Source organism: Haplochromis burtoni, unplaced genomic scaffold (genome assembly GCF_018398535.1).
Source record: "Haplochromis burtoni strain Fernald_Lab_line unplaced genomic scaffold, NCSU_Asbu1 Contig_17, whole genome shotgun sequence".
NCBI lineage: Eukaryota > Metazoa > Chordata > Actinopteri > Cichliformes > Cichlidae > Haplochromis > Haplochromis burtoni.
Genome location: NW_024582378.1, coordinates 3,336,452 through 3,352,670, shown reverse-complemented (window position 1 = coordinate 3,352,670; position 16,219 = coordinate 3,336,452). Strand labels below are relative to the sequence as shown.

Here is a 16,219-nt window from a genome sequence, read left to right as displayed (position 1 = left end):
GGGGCTGGGGGCCTTAGGACCTCAAAAATAGTATGACCATCCCTGCTCTTTTGAAGCATTACATACAAGTGGGTGAAATGATTAGTATAGTTTTCAAATGTTCAAAATACAAAAGAAAAACTCTACAAAAGAGACTAACGCCAAGCTACTAACACCACACACAGACACCTCCTAACCAACCCTGCAGCAGAACACAGCGTTAAAAACACTTTCCCGCCCTCCAATAGCATATTCTGAGAGCTATTCAATAGGCTGTGAGGCGCGTCCATTACAAATAACAGTATTTATCAACACTGGTAATAAATGAATATGGTAAATAGTACCCTCCCTTTCTCGCATCTCATTAAGTGAGTCCCGTTGTAGCAGCTATAGGTGAAGCTGCCTCTATCTCTGCCATACTGAAGCAGGTGTCCAACATGGCGAACGCTCGCAGCGGCTCTCTCGCGACTATTCTCTTTTTATTCATGTCTTCGGCGGCTCTTCACAAAGGTAGGACTTTTCCCGCGGGTGTCTAAATGGAAGTGGCACTTTGTTCTTAGATTTCCGTGGATGTAGATGTGAACGAGTGCAATTTGAACAGCGTTCTGGGCAATTTGTGCTTTTGAGAGCATTCGGACGTTACTGTGCAGTTGTACTGTGATGCTGTTGAGCAAGAAGTAACAAAACCTCCCCGTAAAGTTGAATTACTGTGAGGAAAGAAGCCGATGCGCGCGTGGATACATCGGAACCGGCGTTACAGATGCGTTGCCCCTGGAATGCATCACTTTGGTCAGCTCACCATTAGGGTATAGGCTGAATGGCTACACAGCTGGCAACTCTTGGGTTTAAAAAAAAATAAAATAAATGCTGATGTGAGAAAACAAATGGCGTGGTGTTTTGGTCGCTTGAGGGATATAAGGATGTATATGTGGCATGCTTAAACTGAGGGTTGCTTATGCAGTGCGCTAGCTTTGGTTTACTTGTGTAGCGTGTTCGGAACGCTGTAAACCACAGAAAACAGCGGTGCGTTCAAGTGGAATAGCTGCAGCCCCGACAACGTGCAATCGGAGGAAAAGAAAGCGCAAACTGCTCAAAACTGTTCATTTAATGGGAAGAAACAAGAATTATCATGTATTAAAACGTGACTCTCCGCATATTAATAACAGCGGGACTTTATGGAAAATTCAGCACAACGGCCTCACACGAATCAGCAGTTTTTTCCTCTCTCCACCCGCGTTTAATCTCTATTTTTCCGAATCTGTTCACTCTCGGCCATCCCGCTGGATGTGGTGTGGAGAGCGCCTAACCCGTTATAAAAGTTGTCTTTTCAAAGAAACAAGTGCCGCTCGTGTATTTTAGCTGAACGCCGAACTGAAAAGCGGTGTCGGAGGAGTCCAGGCGATATCTCAAATCACCGCCTAATGCGCGTAAACTGTTAATGGCAAACAAGGAAAGATTAATTTCACCGAGTTCGCAGTCGCGCTCTGGGCTGTGTTTTCATAACACCGGGACTGGATTTGCTGTGGAGCCATGCATGAAAACATCAAAGCTTTTCGTCCGGGTGTAGTAATCTGAGTCAGAAGCTTTAAAGAAGCGGATAGGATACAGATAAAGCCGGGCGAAAACTGCGACACGATTTCTTTCCTTCTTTCTTTCTTGAACGCTTGGTGATGTTGAGCGCGTAAAGGAAAGCACGGACGTTTATTTAGTAAGAAGAGATAAAGTGCTGGGGCTGTTTGTTGCCAGCACGAAGTCCGCGTTGAAAACTGGAGGGGGGGGGGTTGTCGTGAGCTACTGGGAAATACGCGCTCCGTTTCGGGGGTTATTTATCCTTGGACAGTGATACGCTGAAGCTGTGGTGAAAGCACTTGCTTTGCCGCTTCCACCACCGGCGGTAGTAATGTATTTACATCAAGCCAATTATGTAATGAATCATTACTAACTTAAAGTTAGTGCGAAGCTGTTCGTCTGCAGATCATAACCCCTTTTTATGCTGAGTGCCGAGCCTCGGGGTGGGGGTGAAAATGACGGGAGTGCAGATGTCCTCGTTTGTCACATTGTGGATTATCCGCAAGGCTTAATCTACTCTTTGTTTTTTTAACCCATTTTTTAAATGAATCAATGTTTTTTTGCTTTCTCAAGTCAGTAAAAAGCAAACAACAAAGCAAACAAGGCTGTTGCTGTCCTTTGCTGGACAGTGGGCAGTGCTGTTACCTTCATGAAAATGGCTCCAGTGATTTCAAACAAAGCTCAGGGCGCACTTGCACAAAGCATATCAATTATTTACCCCGAGCAGAATACTGTAAGCTCTCATTGTGGTTAAGCATTAAAGAGTGGTGATTTCTACAATGTAGACAGTCTAATAAAAGGCTAATAGAAGGCTGCATCAATTCATTTCAAGTTTTATGGTGTTACACAGGTTGGACTCAGACTGCTGGGAAATCACCTCTTGTTCTATAAGAAAAGATTTAGAAGATGGTACCAATCTCTGTGCTCCACTCTCACATCATTTCTTGTTTTCTTGGCAAACCAATGTACTTCCAGAGATAGCTTTTCGTCCTGTGAAATAAATAAAAGTTATAACTTTAGTCGGAATAAGTTATTTCAGGGGAATCAAACAGTAAACAGATATTTAGTAGGCATCATTTTTAAGTTGTGCTCATAGTATTTATCCAAATTCTTTGCTGTTCATATAAGTGGATTTTCTTTTTTAATTTAATGGTACTTTTTTAGAAGATAATAGGCGCTGAGTATTTTATCGCTTTCCACTGCTTTCAGGAAAGTGAGAAAGGTGTTATTTTACTATAATGCGTATACTGAGTGAAACATCAGCGATAATCATGCAGTCCTGTAGTAATTAACAGTTCCAAGCAGATGCACATGTTGTATCCTGCTGTAATTTATGCATTTTTCCATTTCTCTGCATTTATACAGTTCCTTTGTGATTCTGCACAGAAGTGTTTAGTAAGGCCAGTTGTAGTGCAGATTACAGGTTTAGAACACCCGGGAACGGTGCTTTACAGGTGTTTATTAAAGAGCGCAGACGCAGCACACCCTGACCGTAAGCCTGCTGAGACTTGAAAACGTGGTTAGGCAATCCTTCACTTATAGTGAGACGTGTCACTGTTTTCATATTTGCAAAGTTATGCAACTGTGTCGTAGCGCAGGTGAGAGCGGGGACTGGTATGTGTTTGAATGCAGGAAAAATGCTTGTTAACATGACTTCTCTTGAATGTCACCACATGTTCAGGCTTGGGTAATGATTATGTTAGGATAAGAGCATTAGTCGTGTCTGTTTTTAAAGGTTCAGTCTCACTAACTGCTGATGGAAAACTGACAGGAGGAGATTAGGTTGTGGCTTGCTGCTTTGTCATAGCGAAACACAAGGTAGAATAAATATTTTATGCTTAACTTAAAAGGTCTTTTTTAGCATACTGTATCAAAAATCCAAATGATTTACTGCCCTAATGTGATACTTGACAGGTTATTCCAAACTGTAAACGAATATCAGGGATAATAAATGAAATAGCAAGGGTGTAGTTTAGTGGGATTCTCTAATACTCAATAGTGTAGCTGAAAAAGAATCTCATTTCAGTAGTTTTAGGCTGTAGTGTGGATTTGAATACAACCTAAACCTGGGATGTCTTTCATTTGACAGCTCATTTAAGATGTTATCTCCGTGCACCCTGCCACTGAACCTGTTGTGCTCCTTACAAAAGATTTATTGGTCGCGTTAGAAAAGCATTTGCATTGTTGTCTCCACTTTAGATTGACCTGAAGGCACAAAGTGAGAAGCTGTTGCATGATTAACACTGAAGTTTACATCTTTCTAGCAGTTGCTGCGCTAACCTAAGCGTTGTGATTAGCAGTCAAGCGTGTCTCTGTTAACCTTGAGTAGGCTCGATGCACTAATAAGTGTTTTGGGTATTTTGGTCCAAAAGTTAAGACGTGCAAAAGAATAAAATCGTATTTTATTGGTGGATATGTTGAATCGATGACTAGCATTAGCTCTACAAACAAAAAAACTCATGATCACCTTCACCGTTTAAAAACAAAACGAGGAGCTGTACTGGTGCTGGGATGACTGCAGAGTTTCATTATAGATGCTCAACGTGATGCACTTAGCCCAAGCCCTACCTGCTTTTACAGCCTAGACAGAATTACTTCACCGAACAATTTAATTATTTCTTTAAAAAACCCCAAACTTTTTGTACAAAATTTGTCATGTGTGTTATTACCTCCAACTGGCTACGGTCTGTTTCAGTTACAAAGAAAAGCTGCATCACGCACAAATGAATCATACAGTGTGGTTTGGCTCAGAGTCAAGCTGGTAGAAGCCATACTGCTGGAAAACAGGTGTGTAAATGGACTTGTTCACCGTCTGTACCCTCCAGCAGCCTCTCCAGCTCTAATGAAGAACAATGGCTTTATTCCTGAAGGGAGGGGACCCCAAGTGACCCCCCCTCCTCCTCCTGCCTCTGCCAGTCTACAGTGACTCTGCTGGCAAGCCAACAGATGACTGGGCTGGGTCGCATCTGGCCTCTGCGCACTTAGTGTAATCAAAGGGAGAAAAAAGGTTTATGGCCTACTTGTTAGTGATCCGCCAAATGATGGGATGTCAAGTAAGCACCCTGCGATTTCAAATCTCTTGAGGGGATTGGTGGGGGTGGGCGTATGCTGCAATATGCTATTCAGAAAGCAGCCTACCGGCCTATGCATCAAATTAGACTATTCCGTACACATTTTGACAACCTGGGTGTGAAACAAGTGAAATGAGTAAAATGAAAGTGATCTTTGAATATTTATGTGCTCATATTAATTGCTGTTAATGCACAACAGGCCTCAGTGATGAATGCTGCTATTTTTCACTTGCAGGATTCTCGTCTGGCACAGGCCTCTAGCAAGTGTGTGCTAAAAACAAACGCAGACTAATTTAAGTAGTTCCTCTGTGCGGAGCTCAAAGAGGAAAACTGCAAGACTGTGGTTCCATTATGTAAGGTTTAAAAGGGAAAAAATGTCGCGTATGTAGTACTTTTTCCACTTTGTGTCCTGACCAGCTTAACTTTGCACACATAAATAAACCTTGATGTGTTACTTTGGCTGTTAAGATTGTTGTATGCTGTCTTCTCACAGTGTGGTCTTGGAGCTGACAAGCAGTGTTGCAAGCGGTGGATTTGGAACGTGAAAGACATAAGGTTGACCCACAGTAGAGACGAGAAAAAAAACTCAGCTTCTAATAATTTATTATGTAATGTCTTTTTTTAGTCTCTTAACTTTGTGGAAGCTCAAATCTGAGGCAGTCTGATAGGTACCATTTTTCCTAGCATTGTTCCCCTAATTAAGGTTTATCTAGATTGTGCTTTTTAGAGTAATTGCATAATAAATATGCACTGCACAATGCTGGGTAGAGTGGCACGCTAGATGAGCATTTACCTCTGAAATCTTTACAGGCTGGCCTGTGTTTTATTATTAGACTCTGCAGCTACAGAAACCGATGTATGTTGATGACCGAGATCCACTCAACAGAAGACCACTTCTGTGATTGTGTTCTGATAAAATCCCAGATAATTACATACAAGTGGGGATGATTTTCAGTTTTAATGTCATCCCTGCCAAATGCATATAGGATGAGCACTTCCTCTTTCTGACAATTTCCTCTTCCTCTCGTCACTCCTCCCATTGACTAAATTTAGTCAGCTATCATCAGTGACAGCATGGTCTTTTTTTGAAGGGGTTGGGGGGGGGGGTGCAGTCATCACGTGCTGCTGCTTCTGTCTCTTGTCTGTGTTACGGTACGTGGGCTTAGTCACACGTATGAATAACAAATGTGAATGGGCAAGACAGCAAATTCTTATGGAGTTGTTCAAGCAGTTGTGTAAAACTAGTGATTCTCAAACTCTGGTAAAAAAGCAGTGAAAAGCACACACACACAACTTGGCTGCTGTATTTTCAGCAATTTTGTTCTATTAAACCATTTGCAGGACTACTGTGTAAAGGTGCTAGGTATCCTGTTGACCAGCTGTGGAAGTGCACGCCTTTTTGTAATTAAAAAGAGGGAAAAAAATATATATGTCCACATATTTGCATTGCTGAAAAGTCTTTAGTTGTTGGGCCTTATAGCATAACTTGCTTAATATATGACTATCCACTCACCTTGATACATACTGTGTGGCAAAGATGAAACATCTGAACTGCAGCTTTGTCTACGTCTGTTGCTGACGACAGAGGCAGTGATATCGGTAGATATCCAAGCAACATGTTAATCATGAATTTGGGAAGAAATCCCCACAAGCACACACATACTCACATATCGCTTTCATTATAGTGCAGTAATCATACAAATATATATCTTCTACACAGACATCATTATTTGGATTCACCTCCCGAAGGGCGTTGGTCCATGTCCCTTGGATTCCACTGTCTTGCCAGAAACATTTTCGGAAGCGTAGACAGCAGTCCATTGTGCTCTCCAAGAACTGCCTGGATTGTGGAGCTCCTGTTAAAAAGAGACCTTAGTTTAGGAAGTGGGTCTTTGAATGGCTTGAGCTGGATTCTTGTGTTGCACCAACAGGCACTAAAGGATTTGTGAATACCATGATCTTTGGAAGTCTCCCCAGGGAATTTGACAGCACTGCAGGAAATGCAGGCTAAATCCATCCTGTGTGTATGAAATTGAACTACATTTGTGGCTTCCTTGTGGAGCTGTCCAGGCAATGCTCAAGTTCCACTTCTTCTTTTTCACGTCTGATCTTTTTCACTCTAGATCTGAAGCATTGTGTTGACTGGAAAATGGCCCAGTCAGCTAATTAGACCTGAGTAGTGAGGAGCCACATATTGGAGGCCATTAGTGGTAGGATTGAGATAATATATTGAGATAATATAACTGATAACACGGACACTAGTATCTGATATGTATTTTTGGAATGAATATCAAAAACAGCCATGTGCCAACAAACATGAATGAAACTAATGAGGATATAATTGTTTAATCCTTTCAAGCAAAGATTATTAGAAATTGAGCATGGTATTTTATTTAATGTTTATATAGCTACTAGAGATGGACCGATCCGATATTACATATCGGTATCGGTCTGATACTGACCTAAATTACTGGATCGGATATCGGCGAGAAATAAAAAATGTAATCCGATCCATTAAATATCAAAAAAGCACCTCACAAAACTTGCTACACGGCGTAACTCGGCTCATAACCGTAGCACGTCGCTGCAGTATGCATCACGTGATAGAGCGGCTGTGTGTATTTGTTGCCTCGCTACCAAACCAGCATTTCATCTCCGAGGAAGTGATCCCAGAGAGAAGTAAAGCAAGTGTGTAAGTTCGTCTCTGAATGTCTGTAAAGCATTCCCACGTTGAGCTTAACAACTGATATATGGGAATGCCTCTCTCTCTCTCTCTCTCTCCTGCTGCTACTTCAATCGTGAAACTGCTTAATGATCAGCTGATCGGCTTTTCTGTTGCGAGTCCGTCTCTCTTCTTTGTTTTTGGCCCACTTTGCACCAGAAAGAGGAAACCAGTGGCTGAACAACAGCAGCACTATTAAGCTTGATAAGCTGTTGTTAGAATTTATTTATTATTACTTTCTACACCAGGATCTTTTTCTAAGTAGCTGACGACTGGTAACTGTGCAGGGGCGGATCTAGCCAAGTTTAGCCAGGGGGGCCGATAGGGCATTAACAGGGAAAAGGGGGCACAAAGACATACTTGTCTTTCTTATTCTCATTCAAAATGTCGAGCTTAATAAATAATTATCTGAATCTTACACCTAAAGTTTTAATCTGATGTAAAATATATAGAAGTCCATTACTGTATATAGTAACTGTTAAGTCTAATATACCCTAGTAAGCTAGTACTTTTTCCTTTGGGAAGGTACCATCTGTGCAGTCTCCAATTCTGTTGAAGAAAGATGTTGAATCTATTTTATTATTCTTGAAAAATAATTTATTTCTGTGCATTTTCCCCCCTGCATCAAATTAAATTTGATTATATCAATTAAGCATCATGAGGTGGAGGGTGGCTCCCTATTTTTTTGCTGGGAGTTTGCAACCCTATTAGTTAGGTTGCTTAATATTTCTGCTAAGTACTCTTTAAAATACCAGAATAGGGAGGATGGAGCAGGTTTAAGTTTATTAGATTGATCACTGTTGCTGAACTGTGAAATATTTTAGGCACAGTGTATTTTTTACATACAGGTATAACAGAATAGCTTTAGTGTTGTTATTTATTTAAACTTGAGAATAAACTTATACAAAATGCAGCAAGATATTAAAAAAAACATTTTATTGAATAAAAAACACACTATATCGGATTCATATCGGTATCGGCAGATATCCAAATTTATGATATCGGTATCGGACATAAAAAAGTGGTATCGTGCCATCTCTAATAGCTACTAATGTACTTTGTTTATACAGACAACAGTATTCTTACTTCATTTGTAAAAAAAAATCAATTAAAAAAGATCAAATGAGCATTAATTATCTAAAATAGGTTATATTTTAGGGGAACCACTGGAATAGATGCATGAAATTGCATTTGAGTCAAAGGAGTGCTGGTGTCGATCAATACCAGTATCAGTATATGGTGTCAGTACAGTAGTACTAAAAGTATGAAAAATCTTTTTTTTTCTTCAATTTCAGTTTCAATCAAAATTCGTGATTTTTGTTTTGCTTAAAAATTGGCACCACAAAAAACATGTTGGAAGTATATATTTTCAGTCCTAATAAAATTTACTCTAATAAACTCATTAGTCTTTAATTTAAAAAAAAAATCTCCTTCAAGAGAACCAGAGAGGAGTCTTTGCAAAGTCAGATAACAATCTCAAGCAGTCTTGATCGATTGCAAAATATAAGGAGGACAAAATTCTGAATTTCAGACTCTTTTGTTTATGCAACATCACAAAACCTTTTTAACATAATGGAAAATTGGCTTAAAAATCTATCTACAAAATCACGTAAATATGATACATTGAAAACATTAATATTTGAAATCATAAATGAAATGAATAGAGTTCTAATGAAAAAAAATTAGTATGATTGATATATCGCTGTTGCATAGATGGATATTTACAATAGTACATAGTAATATATATTAAGATTTTCATAAATGTGGGATAAATATAGCATTTCTTATTTTTATTATACCTTTAACACCAGTATATTTGTATTTTTGTAGTATAAATTGGCTGTAGTCTGTACTGTCTAAAATTGACTTTAACTTTGCAATTATATGAAACAAATAAAAGCAACAGCCAAACGTGGTAAAGTCGAATCATTAAGTACTTGAACAATTTCATGGAGAAATGAATAAAAACAATTGGCAAGTATGTAAATGAAGGTTTTTGTGGGAGTCGACTCATTAATAAACTGATGAGTCATTTCAGTGTAATGTGGAGGGTCGTATCAAGGACAGTGTAACAGCCCTAATAGTAAAGCTGTATGGCTGACTAATCTAATTTGAAATCCCAAGTGAACCATTGTCAATCACAGCAAGAAATGTTTTCCATTCCAGTTTTTGAATTAACAAGAGACAATAAGGGGTCTTTGATTGCCCCCTTCCTCTGACTTTGAGGACTTCATCATCTTGCTGTGCTGTGGAGTCGCAGGGAGGCATTGCTTTGCTGTAATTGGACCCATTTTTCCTGCAATCATACTTACAATAGCCGAGTTCAGCAATGAATGAAAAAGGAATCAATGCAGATCATTTGTGCTTTCAGCCAAGTAAACAATACAGCTGGTGTTCGGTTGTAATCGTCGGAGGGGAAATGAATGCCCTTCTGAATACAATACAGGTATGTATCAGCTGCAAGAGCACACAAGGCTTGAGTGATCTGGGTTCTTCCATCTTTCATTTTACATAACACTCCAGCTTGTATTACATTTCAGTGAATTTGCTCCTGATGAGACCCTTCAGGCTGTTACACCGTTTCCAGTGGAACTGGATCGTGTCTCCCCACTGTGCTTGGTTCCCGTCCTTTGTCTCATCTATTGTCACTCTGTCTTGACTGATATTTTCTGCACTATTGCCAGACAACTATTGTACAGTAGCACAATCTCATTTTCCCGGTGTCCTAGTTGGATGATGCAGAGGAAATTCATACCTGCTACAAGACAAGAGGGCACTTCTTTGAGCCTAAATCATGGATTGTAACACTGCAAAGCACCACTTAATTCCACTTAGTGTCACAGTCCAATTCTCTTTGGTATGAAAAAGAATAGCACCTCCTTCCATTACTTTGTTTTCCACTAGTCATTATTTAGAGAGAAGAACAGTATCCTTTTTCATTGAGAAAAAATGGAAAGTTGGCATGGGAAATAAGTTCTTTCGCCCAGTGAATCTGTCATTATTTAGAACCACGAGAATTGGCAGCAAACACCTCTTTGATGAAGACTATAAAGAGGATTTTCAATGTGAACTCGGGGGTTTCCTGACTCACAAAGCACCTTTGGTGGAATTCTATGGATGCTTGTGTTCATTCCCACTGCAAGCAAAGGCTTTCTGCAGTTTTGCGTAAAAGCTGGTACTTTTCGGGAACAATTGGTTGAAAATAAGTACCCTTATAAATATTAGGATTTAGATTTACCTTTACCATGTCGTCTACAACTGATCATGTCCGGAAAACATATTTTCCAAAAGAACCAGTTAATGAACAAAGATCAAAAAATAGGGGCGACAGATAACATTAACTTTGGCACGATTACCTCAAGGGGAGCTTCCACTTTTCTAGTTTCCAAAGTCAATAACAATGTGAAAGGATCCTAGCTCTTAAAACTACCATGAACTAGATGACTGAGACCCTAACACCCCTGCTAGCTGACGTTTAGTAGAACGTGATTCTACTTGTTTATGTATGATATCATTAGGTTTGCTGTGACTTAAAAACACACGAAACAAACCCGGCATGTATCCTTTTTTTTTACATCTTAATTTACACTAAATATACTAAGACTTAGGTTTTAGTATATCCTGAAAGCAAGCGCTGATCTAATCACTCTTAGTTGTAAGGCTTGAGTAAGACTGCTTTATAACTAAGATACGAAAACCAAGATGCAAAAATATATATATTTTTCTGTACATCAAATAGATGAGACCCATATATAATCACTTGCTAAAATGCAAGGGATGTTTGTGTTTTAGGCTAAATAATAAAATGGAAATAGGAGACCGGTTGATTTGATTTCCTGGAACACAATTAGTCAGGCCTGCACTATCGCAGCAAGTAGGACAAACAATCCCCTGCTCTGTTACAGGCTCTGATCTGAAAGACTTACAATTCAGTTCCCTGTGTATAACTTCTTGTGCTGTTGCTTGAAGAAGACACACAGCAGGATTCAAAGAGTATGAATATTTTAAAAGAATCTTTTTATAAACAATAGGCAACAAAACTCTTACCGAGCCTTACAGCTGGATGGTACATTTGCGGTGGTGTACTTTTCTTTCTTTTCTTTTTTTTTTGAAGCTAAATATCCATAAAAAAAACATTTGGCAGATTTAATAGTTTAATATAGTTACTATGTTGTTTAATAGATGAGCATATTTCATATTTGTGGCTTTCATTTTATTGTGTAACGATCAAAAAGCAACTTCTCCTGTAGACATACATCCAGCAAGCACTCAGAGAGACATCGCGTCCTGCTGTGGTGTACAGATACCAATTTGTCCAAAGTGCTTTCACACCATGCACCCAAACAGCTTTAATGGACGTCAGTACCTGGAACCTAGACCTGTTGTTAGGTCATGGCTCTTTGAGGTTTGGCCTCGGGACAAACACATGGTAGTGCTGAAATTGTTGTCCTCCATCCATCCGTTCAAAGGTCTTTCAGGCTGTGGCTATGTTGTGGTGATGCCTGGTGGGGGTTTTTTCAGCCCAGAATTTAATAAGTGACATAATATTTTTCTCTAAATATTTATTAACTTTCAGCACAACACCAATAGACTTTGTTTTGGCTTTAAAATGTAAAAATGTTTACAGCTAAATAATGATGAAGTCAAAAAATGTCAGACTGATGATATCAACTCGTAAAACAATTTTGAGCTGAAATGTTCAGTTCGTACATCAATAAAAAACTAGATATATGTGAGGGTTTACTAAAAGTTGTTAAAAATACCATGGACAGTGTCTCCGACTGAAAATAGAAATGAAAGGAAATGTTTGAACCCGGCCTTTTCCAGAGCGGTTTCTTGCTGCTTTGAAGTGTGTAGTATTTGTTGGGCTTCACTTGGCTGTCAGATTAGTACCTTCTCAACTGAAAATGAAAATGGGTGAAGGAGCAGTTAATCCGCATAAGAATATTTTTTTTGAGGATGAGAAGCTGTGGGTCTAGCAATCTGTCTGCGTATTGATTGGTTGTCTGGCTCTGCAGAGTTAACCTGACATGCCAGGATAATTTAATTCCCTCTACATCGCTGATTGCTGAACACAATCCTGTCTTATCTTAGCGCTCCTTCTTTGAGTTACCAACAATGATGATGCAACACGTGCAACACCTGGAAAGTGAAAAGTTGCGTTGCATCAGGAATTTCAGAGGCCACCGTCATTTTGAACGTCTTAATTGGGTGTAGTATTTGTTATTTACTAGAGAGCAATTCTTCAGTGTTGACTCGCAAAAAGTTTACCGTTGTAATTGCACAGTGAAAAATGAATACCTCCCTTAGTGCCCTTAGAAAAAAATCTGGAATCTTAATTTGATCTCTTTATGGGTTTATTGCAAGCAACTACACCTCGTGGCCATTCTTTCTTTTGTGATTCTATTTGTTTCCGTTTTTGTCAAATTGGTGCCATTGTGCAAAACTATTACAAATTCATGTTTGGACATTAAACTGCATTATTTTAATTAGGAGGCTAATCGCCAGGCTTGGGGTGTGTTTTCAAATTCGTCATGGCTCACCAAAACATATTTAGTATACACATCCAGTAATGCATATACTATTATATATTGTACATATATTTATTAGTCTCAGATTTAGCCATTCTTATATTTTGCTTGTTTTACGTTATTGTATTTTTGCACAACTCTGTTGCTTGTGAAGCTCGCACACAAGAATTTCACTCACATGTACTGTACCAGTGTATCTGCACATGTGATGTGACAATAAAAGTGATTTGATTTGAAAATTAACAAATGTCGGAGTGTGACACATGAAACAAATGCAACATACAGACATATCATAATAGTAACATACCATAAAAATATTTTTGACTGGGAAGTAAATTAATTGATATTCATTTGCCTTTTTTTTGCTTACTTTTAGTTTTTATGACCCAAATGACCGACAGTTCATATATTTTATTCCTTACTTTGCCTCATAATCTTAATCCTGTCTGAATGGGCCATTTCAATCAATGTAAGTCAATTCATTTTTATTTTTACCCGTGCAATTATAAAACCATATAAACATGCCTCAATCACATTTGTAGCCTTTGCGAATCATCAAGAGGAACTGTAGAAATAAATTGAATGTAATATAAAACACCTGCTATAAATACATAACGGTCAGAGTGCATTGTAGAATCCCATAATGGACAGTTTGCCTCTGTGTGTTTAATTCTGTAAACATGATTGACCACATGTAAGTGAATCGTGTCACTTTACATAAAGTGACTTTGATAGTTCATGCTCCAGGCCTGTAGACTGTCAATTTGAAATCTGAGACAATGTGCTTGCTTACCACCTCCTATATAGCTGCTTTGAGAATCCCTGTCACTATACATTCTTCATATAATCTCTGACCTGTTGTACACGACTAGCGGAGGACGGTACTTTGTTCTGCATACATTATTTTACCTCCCACACCAGAAAGATTGGCTTGTAATTGTACTGTTAAAGGTTCAGCCAAATGCTTTCTGAAAGCCAAAGAACAGCATTAAACCTCATAGATGAAGTCATTTTACTCCAAAAAATCAGACATCCGTTTTCAGCTAAGAACATAACCGTGTTTGTTGATTATTAAATAATACGGTTAATACAGCCAACGCACAGGAAATCACAAAACCTCACAGATTAGCCATTTCTTTCTTTGAAGAATATGCCTTAAATCTCTGTCTTCTTTCCTTTTTCCCTTTAGTTATTTCGACATTGCACTTATCAAGTCTATTGCTGTCGTCCACGCCCTGCTTAAAAAAAACCACATCTCTACTTTCTCGCACTTTAGCATCGATGCAGCCTTGGCGACGTGGCCGCTGGCTGTGATAGTCACCACAAATAATCAGAGCAGTCCCGGGTCACCGAAATTCAATTTTGAAATCTGCCCAGTGTGTTCAAATCAGAATATTACGTGATTGATATGAACATCTTTATACGATAACTACAATCCAGTCAGGATTAATTCAGTTGCTGTCCCCAAATGCATTTGTTTGTCATGACGGAAACAATTTGTTGTCAGCTGGTGACTAGTTTTTCAGTTTGCGACTGATTATAATTAAAAATGAAATGTGATACAAAGGCTGCAGCTTGTTTTTGTTAAGCTGTGCTGTCATTGGTTAGTAATATTCAAAAGAAGATAAAGGAAAAAAAAGAAAAAGAAGGCACATCAGACAGTAAAAATCAATTCATTGCGTCCTCTGTCATCCACAGATGGTGCCACTTCAATCTCCTTTCTATTTTGTCAGGCTAATGTGCTGAAAGATGACAAGGGAGGGTCATTTCAGAGCAAAAATAGCAAAGGCTGAGCGTAACGGCCGTGTCAGTCAGCCTTCTATTTTGTCATATTAATGTTTGGATAAATGACAACTGTGGGACATTTCAGTGGAAAAGTGGCAAAGGTAGCCGACTGTGACAGCAGGCCCAACAATGCAAATTTTTTGAGATTTGATCTCCTACTCTCCTCTGTAAAACAACATCCTAAAAATATTGTGGAAGACACATTTTGTTGATTCATATAAAGTGGAAATAATCTTAATTTCAGGCCCTGAGCATTCTCTTAATATGCCACATATCATTTGGGCATTCGTACTATAGAGAAGAGTTTGTAAAACTGTCAGATGTAAATACAGGGTTTGGTAGGAGCCCATATGGAAAAGATATATATAAATCTTGTAAAGTTTGTATCTGTCTTGTGTGAAACTTTTATGAAAACAGATATAAGATCCCTTGAAAATTATATAAATGAAACTTGTATGTTTTGGATACTTCCTAAAACAATAAATGAAAGTAATGAGAAAGTGGCCACTTTCATGAGTAAATCATATAAGCCTTTTATGATTTACTATATGAAGTAGGCCACATCTTATGCAAGTCTTTTATAAGTTTTTACTATTTCTTTTCCATATGGGAGTGCTCTTTGCAGATGTTGTAATGTCCTTCACAGTTCTCTTCTTTTTTTTGCTTTTTTTAAAACAATATCTCAAAGATTTCTTTTTAATGGCTATGATTTTAAGGGACGGTGACTCATCAGTAAGCAGTAACGGACACGGCAGATTTTTTGACATTCGCTACTTTAATTAAATATCAAAATGACCAGTTAATCAGCAGAGGACAGGCACCCACAAAGCTGTGGTGGGCTTAATGTGTCCGTTGCATGAATTTGTTTTTGTGTACGTTTGCGCATCCCCGGCTATTCATTTATTTTTCGTATTGATAGATTTGTATATACCATGTGGTATTGCAAGCATCGGAGTTCCAAAGGCTACTTCTGAAAAGCCAGGTTTTGTTTTTATCTTTCTTTTCATTCCTTGCATTTGAGACGTCTTCCCATTTCAATATCTAAAAGCATCTGCTCTTTTTGCTGAAGTAAAATAATGTGTATTTAATAAAGGTTTAAAATGAAAGGAAGGCATTTAATAAAATGATATTGTACATACAGTGTAAAAGAAGAGTTTACAGGTCGTCCCCAACGTCGTATTGTTGGCCCGCATTTCTGGCAAATATATAGAGCGTGCGCTGCATCACACATAGATGAATGCTGATTAATTTATTTCGTCTACTCCCATAGAGTGGGCGTTTCAGACACATGGTGGTGTTCATTTAAAATGCAGAACAATTCAGTGTGCCCCTGGCACTTCTGTCTTTTAATTAAGGCCTGTTATCCTGACAAGACTTTCTAAATCTAGAAACAGATTGTTGCACAACTATAGAATTTTAAAAAATTGCTCTCTATATATACTTTTTGAATATCCCTCACTGATCACATTAGTCAAATGGATGCTATCCCGCACAGATTGTAGCTGCTGGGTAAGAACGAGTGTTTTGCTGACACAGCCACTTCCTATATGATTTTGGGTTCG

General features: G+C 38.6%; 1 protein-coding gene across 7 annotated transcripts in view; it reads left to right on the top strand.

Annotated features, from left to right (window-relative positions):
• Positions 1-247: 247 nt before the first annotated feature.
• cadm1a (cell adhesion molecule 1a) overlaps positions 248-16,219 on the top strand; it is a 467,380-nt gene continuing 451,408 nt past the window's right edge. For 3 of the 7 annotated variants that reach the window (XM_005916081.3, XM_005916080.3, XM_042218281.1), the window contains exon 1: positions 251-489. In XM_005916081.3, coding sequence (XP_005916143.1) covers positions 417-489 — 73 coding nt within the window. In that variant the 5' untranslated portion in view covers positions 251-416. Of the gene's footprint in view, positions 490-16,219 lie in introns of all 7 variants that reach the window. The other 4 variants (XM_042218280.1, XM_042218279.1, XM_042218278.1 and 1 more) reach the window with 3 other exon arrangements.